The sequence below is a fragment of the Mastomys coucha genome, unplaced genomic scaffold, assembly GCF_008632895.1.
Source record: "Mastomys coucha isolate ucsf_1 unplaced genomic scaffold, UCSF_Mcou_1 pScaffold20, whole genome shotgun sequence".
NCBI classification, from domain to species: Eukaryota; Metazoa; Chordata; class Mammalia; order Rodentia; family Muridae; genus Mastomys; species Mastomys coucha.
Window position 1 is genome coordinate 71,576,504 of NW_022196903.1, and position 10,846 is coordinate 71,587,349.

Below are 10,846 nucleotides of genomic sequence, written 5' to 3' on the forward strand. Positions count from 1 at the left end.
ACACCCACCACTCTCCTCTGCCATCAGCCTTCTCTTTATATTCCTGATAACGAAGAGCTATGCTACTTCCCGGAGCATACATACATACATAACAGCCATATTAAGTCAGATGGGTCTCCTCTTTTTTTTCTTTATTTTTACTTTCTTATTTATTTTTTGGGGGGAGGGGAGACAAGGCTGGAGAAATGGCTCAGAAGTTAAGAGACCTAGCTGCTCTATCAAAAGACCAAAGTTTTGTTTCCTGAATCCATGTCAGGCAGCTCACAATGTCCAGTCACTCCAGTTCCACTCCATAGCCTTGAAGGTCACTTGTAGTCACATGAAACACAAGTGTACAATGCATGTGTGTACACACACATACACAAATGAAAATAAAACATTTTTTGTTTAAAGATGTTGTGTATGGAGATGATTAGTTGATTTTAGGTGAAGAAGAAGAAAAAAGATAAATGTGGACTTTTAAATTTTTATACTGTGGAAAATGATAATAAATTCCTAGATATTGTAAGACTTGATTTCCATGATCATTCATTTGGAATATATTCATATTGGCAAAACTGTGAGAGGTTATAACAGCTAATTGTTTTTAGAGGGACTACCAAGATGCCAAACAAATTTGAGTCTGGTATAACTGCACTGTGTGGGAGCATGACACAAAATGATCAGATAGAGCTAATACACAAACAAACATCAAACAGGAACCAAAGAAGATCCCAACAGTACATTAAACGCCATTCCTTCTTTATGGACAAGTAAACAGGAAGGCAAAATCAAAACCATTTCACATAAAATGCAAAGCTCTAAGTGAATTTTAATTTCAATTCAGTATTCTATTTGTCTCCCACACATGGAGACCAATAGTAATTTGTCCATTCACCAGGAAACGGCATTATAGAAAAAAAAATCACTGAGTTCAAATTACAGAGGTTAGATAAGTCTTTGTCCTTCTTCACATTAAAAATGGTTCATTTAGTCTCAGTATTATATTTCTCTTTTGTCATCTCTGACAATTTAAAAGTAGAAATAATTATACTGCCTATTTGTTTTCTATCACAGCTATAAAAAAATCACCATGAACTTGCCAAACTGACCCACAAGAATCTACTCTCTGACAGTTCGTGGGTCTGACATTAGTCTCCTATCCAAGCCCAAATCAAAGTAACCTCGGTGCTGTATTTCCTTTTGGACACAACAGTGGAAAGGCATAATCCTGTCTTGCTGGGTTTGCTGGCTGAATTCAGATCAGGTCACAGGGTCATCTGCACACCTTACTTAGCTGAGGACCACTCTCAGCTTGTTAGATCCCTGCATTCCCTGCCTCACAGTTCCTTCAACACTCAAGAAAGGTGCTGCAGGTAGAATACTTTTCCCACCGCATCTTACTCATCACTCTTACGTGCTCCTGTCTCCTTCTGACCATAACTAGAAAACATCTGTGCTTCTAAGGATTACTGAACACAGACATAGGAATTCAGGAAACTCTCCCTGACCACACGATTTCATTTTGCCACAGAAGCTAAAATATATATGGGTTCTGAGGATAAAACTGTGCACAACTTTGAAATACATATAGTTCAACACAATATACCATTTAATAGGACAACGAAGATCTAAACTAAAAAGTGAGGAATATATACATTTTAGCCACTGCTCTTTTTATGATACTGACTTAAGAAGAAATAGTTTAATTGTTGGCAGAGATGCTCAGCCCTGCTTTCCCTGCCTTCTACTTATGAATTTTTGACATTCTTGACTCAGTTTTGTTCATTGAGAATTTTGGGGACTGGTGTGATGGCTCAGTGCTTAAGAGCATTTGCTGCTATTAAAGATGACAGGAGTTCAATTTCCAAAACTCATAGCTCACAACTATCTGTTCCAACCCCACTGAATCTGATCTGATCCCTCTTCTGGCTTCTACAAAAGCCTACAAGTAATCACATGTGTGAGTGCACACAGGGGCACATGCACATACACAAATAAAAATAAATATTTTAAGGAAGGATTTGGAAATAAACATATACACATACACATACACACTCACACACATACATAGGCAATAGTGATGTAATTTCAACCAATGAAATTCATCTAAAATCAATAGCCTTCTAAGATTTTTCTTGAAATCTGTTCAGAAGATATTTCACTGGTGCCAATGTCTAAATCTCTCCAGCATATTTACAAAAAAAAATGTTTTAAAATATATTCTTCTTTTAAAAGAACAATATTTAACAATTAGAGAAGGTGTTTCTATTATCAACCTCACTGGGCAAGTAGTAACCTAAAATTTCATTGTTTCCCTACTTTATTAACTGAAGCCACGTTGTTGAGGCAGAAGGTAGCTAGGCTGAAGTATGTTTAATGCAGTACTGTGTGCTTATTTCTTTACTTTCTTAATTTTTTTAAATGCATTTTTAACAATTCCTGGGATTCATGTTGTAGTTGTGGAAATTGGACCTTGACAAACTCACAGGTCAAACAAAGGTACCTCATGAGAATTTAGGGGACAAGGGCTTTTTCTCAAAGTCCTTGATGTCAGGATGGAAGTTGTCATGTTAGGTATCTCCTGAGCTCCTGACCAGCTCAGACTCCTCTCACCTTTCCTGAGCCACTGATAAATTCCAGGGACAGCAAAGGAGCAGCTTACTTTGATTTCTCCCATCAGTGGCTTTCCTTAGTGCTGAAGAAGAGCCGACTACTCAGCCCGATTGTAATCCACACAAGTGGACTTCTGTTGCGGAAACTAAGCACGACCGATATTTAATATGAATGTCAAAAGAAGAGGAGGAGGAGGAATGTTTAACCTAGTCCATTGACTGAGGTCAGGTTTTCAATACACCTTACAAGCACTTTTACACTTGATCTTAGCCAAAAGGCCGAGAAGCAATAACAAGCACTTTTAAAGGGAGCATTCAATTCTTGATGAGATGTCAGAAAACAATAAGGAATCTGGTAGTCATGACAGAGATCCAGGAAAATAAATGACAACTGATAAGAACTGAACCAAGGTCTGGCACCTTAAGCATGCATCCTAATAGTGAGCTGCATCCCCAGGCTCCAAGGCCTCAAGACTCACCAGCACTACTGCATATGAAATGGAACCTGGCTTATTGCCACATTGGGACATAAACTCTGGAGAAACACAATTTAAAAGCAGAGGAGGGAGGGCAGAAAAGTATAGAGTGTGGTACGAGCAGTAATGTCAACTCTGATAGGATTTGCAAATACACTGCCAGTGGCAGCAGAGATAGTTGAAAGGCAGAGCCTGACAGAATGTTTTTGGAGGGGTTGAGATAAACATCTTTTACATGACAAGCTCTTAGATACAAAGGGACTGAACAGAAGGAAACAGACAACTAGTGAAGATAAGGCAGAATAGATACTCAAGAAGAAAAGTGTGGAGGCTAAATGTAAAACTATAGCAATCAGAAAACAATGTACGGACTCAACAATCACCTCCCAGACTATAGCAATCCAGCCCAGAGGCCAGGATCAGGATTATATTCCATATACAGTCTGTGGGAAGCAAAAGAGAAAGGGCACATGGCCAGGGAGAAAAGACAGAATATAAGTGCCACTTGCAAATTTCATATACATGAAATTATGTTTGTACTTCATCAAAAGAAAAAAAATTGAGATGAATCATAAATTTGAATGTGAAAAACATTTTTACTTGTTAAAGTATACAATGGAAGGAAATATACTGTAAAAGGTATTACTGAATCTTATACAACAAGCTATGTTGTTTTGAAAAAAATAATGAAATTACTCATGCTGATAAGAAAGTGAAAAAGTCTAAACAGAAGACAGCACAAAACAATTAATCAAATTTTCACTTCCCATCCCAGAGCTAGTAAGAAGTTGTTGCTCAACTCTGGGACAGCTTGTAGTTAGCAGTTATTAGCTGTTATTCAAAGGCTGGACACAGTGCTCACTGTTGTACACAAAACATTCCACATGGCAGCTGTGCACACCTGGAAAGTGATCCCTCATTGAAGGTGGTGACATGTATGTATTATGTATGACTACATAGCCTTTCAGATGTTTTTCAGTTAACATTTATTCCACTCGTTACTTTCCTCATTGCTGGTCCAAATCACCTGATAAAAGCAACTTAAGGAAAGTTTAATTTTGACTCCTGGGTCACATCCAGGAACTTGAGTTGCTGTCTTAGTTTGGGTTTTATTGTTGTGAAGAGACACCATGACCTCGGCAACTCCTCTAAAGGAAAACATTTAATTGAGGCTTGCTTAATTTTAGAGGTTTAGTCCAGTGTTCTCATGCTGGGAAGCACAGCAGCATGAAGGTAGACATGGTGCTGGAGAAGGAGCTGGGAGTTTTACATCTTTAACTACAGGCAGCAAAGGAGACTGCAAATCAAGTGGGAGGAGCTTGAAGATATGAGAAGTCAAAGCCTACTCCCACAGTGACACACTTCCTCCAACAAGGCCACACCTATTCCAACAAGGTTATACCTGCTAATAGTGTCACCAACTAAAATAGCCAAACATTCAAACACCTGAGTCTATGGGAGCCATTCCTATTCAAATCACCAAGATAATCATTTGCACCTGCAGTCTGGAAGCAGATAAAGGATGCTGGACTCTGTTCCCTTCTTCCTTTTTCTCTTCTTACTCAATCTGGGTCTCTAGGTGCTACCCACATTCAGGCATTGTCTTTCTTCTTCACTTAAAACTCTGAAAAATCCCTACCTGAAATGCCCAGAGGTGTATTTTCGAGGTGCTTCCAAATGCAGTTAAGCTAACAATTAAGATGAACCATCCAAGCAAGTGAATATGTAGAAATTCATTATGGAAAAATATACTAGGGGCCTGGAGATAGCTCAGTGGTTAAGCATGTGTACTACACTCGGGATGTATATAGCCACACATATTTACATATAACTAAATGGAAAAACAAATATTTTAAAACAAAACAGTATTAGATGAAAAGGACATAATCACCTTCTGAAACATAGAATCTGAATTAACCTGAGGTTCTGCCCTTTAAAACAGCAAACATATTCAGCTTTGAGTGATGCAATGAAGCAAAATTGTCATAAACACATGAAAAGCCCTGCTGAGCTGGGAACATCTTTAAATGCCATTTCCTGCTGCACACGTGACCTTCATGGATTTGGTGATTGCATGGGGAGGAAAATATTATTTGTTATTTTAAAACTCCAAAATAATCAGTGTTTTAAAATAAAACATACACTTTGTATAACAATTTAGAACTAATAAAGATAAATTTTCCACAAATAATATTGTTACCCTCCCTAATTGCTAATTACTTGTTATTTATAACACATATTAATAGCATACGTTAATGAGGCTCACAGTGATCTTCTTTGTCATTTGTCTTAGTTAGGGCTTCTATTGCTATGCTAAACAGCATGATTAAAAGCAACTTGGGAAGGAGAGAGTTTATTTTAAATTACAGTTCCTCATCATAATCCATCACTGAACCTACTCAGGGCAGGAAGTCAATCAAACAGGGCAGGAAACCAGAAGCAGGAGCTGATGCAGATGCAGAAGCCATTAAGCAGCACTGCTTACTGGCTTGTTTCTCAGAATTGTTCAGCTTGCTTTCTTATAGCAAGGACCCCTTGCCCAGGGGTAGCAATGGCCCACTTTGGGATGACCCCACGCCCTTCCACATCATTCACTAATTAAGAAAGTGCAAGACAGTCTTGCCCAAGGACAATTTGATAGGAGCACTTACTCAATGAAGGATACTTCTTCCCAAATGCTTATATCAAGTTGGCATACAATTAGTTAGCACATCATTTTTCCCAGCCAGATCATTTTTATTATTTTATTTAGATTTTATGTTTATTTACCTGTATATGTGTAGCTTGAGTGAATATCTGTCATAGTAAAATCTCCTGGCACTGGAGTTATGAGCCTCCTGACTTGAATGCTAACAACTGGTCTCACGGCCTCTGCAAAAACAAATATGCTTAACTAGTAAGCCATCCTTCAGTCCCAAGCCTGACACAAACTCCACAAGTTTCCCTCAAGTGGCATGCATCTCCAGATTTCTATTAGCATTATAAAATCTCACCAAATTTAATGTCTACATGAAAATCATATCTGAATCTTAGGTGATAAAATTATGAATTTTAACCACTTGTGTACATAAATCATAAGTACAGTTTGTATAGCTAATATGTTGAAACTTTATAGTACTGTCATTGTTTCAATGAATAACGGAGGTATGAAACTCTCTGAAGCCTGTCCTGGGTGATAGGTAATGATGAAACATGAATATATAAGTTTTTAAGTCCAATTGTAAGAACATTTAGATTGGCATAATAATTGTATACTAACACATACTTAAAGCAAGTGAACTGTGATTCTTTGCTAAAAAATGCAAATTGAACTTCACTGCAAACAAAGAGTAAGAAAACACACTGCTACAAGATTAAAGCCATAGAACCCACATGAAGACGTGGTAGCTGACTTCCACATTCTCACTTTCAGGGACATGGATAATGTGTCCATAGTAAACTGGAAATTACATTGCAGACATTCAATAGCTGTTTATTTTTATAAATGGTACATAATAAAGTACTTGACTTTGGAAAAGAATCTCTGGACTTCATTTATGAATAAAATCATGCAATTTTTATTTAAGTTCTGAAAAAAAGTAATTGTGTGTGTGTGTGTGTGTGTGTGTGTGTGTGTGTGTGTGTGTGTGTGGTGCGCACATATGAATGCATGCAGAAGCCAGACAGAACATCAGATGCCCTGGAGCTGAAATTACTAGGTACTATGTGCAGCAGTGTGGGGGCTGGGTACAAACCTCAAGCAATCTTCACATACAATACATGTTCTTAATTGCTGAGTGATCTCTTAGACCTCTACAAGTTATTTAAAAGGAATGTTAGATACACAGGGCCTTTTACATGAACTGTATAAATGACTAGGAGTTTTACAATAGACTCCATTCTGAATGGAGATATGAGTTTAAGGTTTAGGAGAAAACTACCCTAAAACTTCATGATACCATCTCTCAATAAACTTATACTGCTGTTAACCTTAATTTTAAATGTACAAATACTTAATCTTCTGAACAACATGAGACCAAACTAATGTAAAACTAAAGAAGGGATTTTGTATTTTTTTTGCTATTTTTAAATGAACAATGCAAAATTTATTCTCCTAAAAAGAGATGAATAAGTAAAACTGAGAGCCTATCCATTGATTACTGACTCTTCAGATTGATATACATTGAAGTAATGGTGACACAAAGCAATGTGAGAAAACTATTCCCATAGAAGTGCATTTTCTTAAAGTAAAAAGATATTCTTTTTTGTTAAGTTGTCTCCTTTCTTCAAATAAATGACTGGATATTAGCAACACAAGAGAGCTGGTGGCTTCAAAATCTCTTCCTTGGTAACTTACTGCATTAAGATGGCCACTGCTGACAAATTCTGTTCATAACTTGAAAGTGTGTTCAGCGACTAATGGGGACAAACTTTCTTCCTGTGCTTGATTTTTCAAAAAAAAAAAAAAAAAGAAGCAAAACTCCAGCCAGTCACTCCTAAGTAAGCCCAATATAGAAACTGTGTAGTTACAGAAAAGAAAGTCTGATGGAATATTGCAGACCCTATGGGTCAAGCCCCTCACTAGCCCCTTCCTGTTGTTCTCTCTTGGTGCTCACAGCTGTCCCAAGAGACAGTAATGGTTCCTATATATATGGAAATTAGGTGATTGAGGTTCAACAATAGTCAGCTGCCTGGCTATGTCTCATTTCTACAGCCAAGGTTCAAGCATAGATTTTTTACTCACAAAATGATGGTACATTTATTGCTACAGTTCATATAGACTATTAATTTGTTGGACAAAGACTTTCTGCTATCCCTGTCTGTGTCCCTCATGCATATAGCTTCCTGGTAACAAGTGTTGATACCCTGAAGCTGGGTAAAGATCATGGCATTGGACACTTGTTACCCCTGAAGATACAGGGCCTCCGAGAATTGTGGATGCTCCACTCCCTTCATACTACGGTTTGATCACAAAGGAGTCTCTCATACAGACAGCGGCACATCATCCCTACAAACAGCATCATTCCAATTAGGTGTATCTGTAAAATATATTCTTTTCATTTTGTTTAACTAGAGCAGCCAGTTGTATTCCATCACAAGATTATCTCTGCCAAAAAACAACCAGAAACACCCCATGTATATAGCTTCGAAACTGGAAGTATTTCTTCTAAAGTGTTGGGTGTAAGTGGACACAATTTAGAAGGAAAACACTGATCTGAAAATTTTTCTTCCAAGGCATGGCAACAATACATCCCTCTGTTTCTTCAAATATTCTTGATGAGGTGCTGTGGTAGATCAATGGCAGAATTGCCTCACAGGAACTCAAAATATTTTTGGAAAGACAATAGACAGAATTGGGGCCATAAATCCATACTTCTCAGACACTTGTAACAGGAGAAAGAGTGCCCACTGCATAATGGTTTCAAAAATTCCTGATGAGTAATTCAACAACTTCCAGACCATAGAGCAGAAGCCATTCTTCATAATTTCAAAAGTCCTGTCATCATGGAAAACTCACGTTTTGGAACTTGGGAGATGTTCAGTCAGTGAGGAGCTTTCTGCATGAGTATAAGGACTTTAATCCCAACATCCCTGTAAGTGCCAAGAACTGTGGCACAGTGTTGTATCCCCACTACTAAGGAGTGGAAACAATAGGATCTCTCCCTAGAGCTTACTGTCCAGCCAGTCTAGTAAGACCTGCTCCAGCTTCAGTGAAAGACCTCGCCTTAAAAAAGCAACACATGACCTAGGAGGAGGCGGGACCAGCCAGGAGGCACAGGCCTCAAAAGTGGCAAGGCAGCCAGCTCAAGATCCTTTCTACCTCCATCTTCACCTAGGAGGAGGTTCTGCAGATCCTCAGCCCTCTCTGCCCCTTCCCCACAAGTAGAGAGCTTGCCTGTGTGGAGTGCTCCAACCCAGAGACTCGGGTGAGATCTCCATTTTCTCTCTGGTGACCTTTTTTTTTTTAATTACATTTTTTTTTATTTACAATATCTCCTTTCCCAGGTTCCCCTCCAAAAATGAAGATAGAAAGAAAGAAAGGAAAGAAAGAAAGAAAAGAAAAGAAAACTAAAACAATCCCCTGTTGCCTCTCTCCTCCCCCTGCTCACCATCCTACCGCCTCCTGCTTACTGGCCCCAGCATTCCCCTACACTGGGGCATAGAACCTTCACAGGGCCAAGGGCCTCTTCTCCCACTGATGACTGACTTGGCCATCCTCTGCTATATGCATGCTGCTGGAGCCATGAGTCCCCCTATGTGTACTCATTGGTTGGAGTTTTAGTCCCTGGGAGCTCTGAGGGTACTAGTTAGTTCATATTGTTGTTCATTCTAAGGGGCTGCAAACCCTTCAGCTCCTTGGGTCCTTTCTCTAGCTCTTTCATTGGGGATCCTGTACTCAGTCCAATGGATAGCTGTGAGTCTCTACTTCTGTATTAGTCAGGTACTATCAGAGCTTCTCAGGAGACAGCTATCTTAGGCTCCTGTCATCCAGCACATGTTGGCATCCACAATAGTATCTAGATTTGATAATTGAATATGGAAAGGATTCCCAGGTGGAGCAGTCTCTGAATTGTCCTTCCTTTAGTCTCTACTCCATAGTCTCTACAACTCCTTCCATGGGTATTTTGAACCTCTGTGCTCCAAATGCAAGGGCATCTACATTCATACAAGAAACATTACAAAAGATCCCCTGACCTTCTAAGGTGAGACCAGCCAGGAGGCACAGGTCTCAGAAGTGACAGGGCAGCTGACTCAGGATCCTTTCTACCTCCGTCTTCACCTAGGAGGAGGTTCTGCAGATCCTCAGCCCTCTCTACCCCTTCCCTGAAAGCAGAGAGCTTGCCTTTGAGGAGTGCTCCAACCCAGAGACTCAGGTGAGATCTCCATTTTCTCTCCAGTGATCTTCTAAGGGATGGGGGCGGGGGGGGTGGGGAACCAGCCAGGAGGCACAGGCATCAGAAGTGGCAGGGCAGCCTGTGCAGGATCCTTTCTACCTCCCTCTTCACAAAGGAGGAGGTATTGCAGATCCACAGCCCTCTCTGCCCCTTCCCTACAAGTGGAGAGCCTGTCTCCAGGATTTGTTCTGACCCCAGGACTCAGGAGGGACTACCGATCCACAGCCCACTGCACACAGGTTTTACCTGAGGAGAGCTGTTCTCCCAGAAGTGCTGACACAGGCTTACAGATCCACAGGAGGAACAAGCTCCAGCCAGAGATAGCAAGAACGTCTAACACCAGAGATCAGCAGATGGCAAAAGGCAAACGCAACAATCCTACCAACAGAAACCAAGACTACTTGGCTTCATGAGAACCTAGTACTCCCACCATAGCAAGTCCTGGTTATCCTAAAACACCAGAAAAGCAAGATTTGGATCTAAAATCATATCTCACGATGGTGATAGAGGAATTTAGAAAGAGCATGAATAACTCCCTTAAAGAAATATAGAAGAACACAGGTAAACAGGTTCAAGCCCTTAAAGAGGAAATAAAAAAATCTCTTAAAGAATTACAGGAGAACACAAGTAAATAAGTAGAAGCCCTTAAAGAGGAAACACAAAAATCCCTTAAAGAATTACAGGAAAACACAATCTAACAGGTGAAGGAATTGAACAAAACCATCCAGGACCTAAAACTGGAAGTTCAAACAGTTAAGAAATTACAAAGAGAGACAACTCTGGAGATAGAAATCCTAGGAAAAAAGTCAGGAACCATAGATACAAGCATCACAAACAGAATACAAGAGATAGAAGAGAGAATCTCAGGTGCAGAAGATACCATGGAAAACATTGACACAAC

General features: G+C 39.5%; 1 protein-coding gene across 3 annotated transcripts in view; it reads right to left on the bottom strand.

Moving 5' to 3' along the window:
* The window catches only part of Ctnna2 (catenin alpha 2), a 1,113,581-nt gene that overhangs the window by 1,034,991 nt on the left and 67,744 nt on the right, over positions 1-10,846 (bottom strand). For 2 of the 3 annotated variants that reach the window (XM_031382231.1, XM_031382233.1), the window contains exon 2: positions 5,840-5,941. The exons of the other annotated variant lie outside the window; for it this stretch is intronic. In XM_031382231.1, the coding sequence (XP_031238091.1) occupies positions 5,840-5,873 (34 nt within the window). In that variant the 5' untranslated portion in view covers positions 5,874-5,941. The remainder of the gene's footprint in view (positions 1-5,839; positions 5,942-10,846) is intronic. 3 annotated transcript variants of the gene reach the window in all.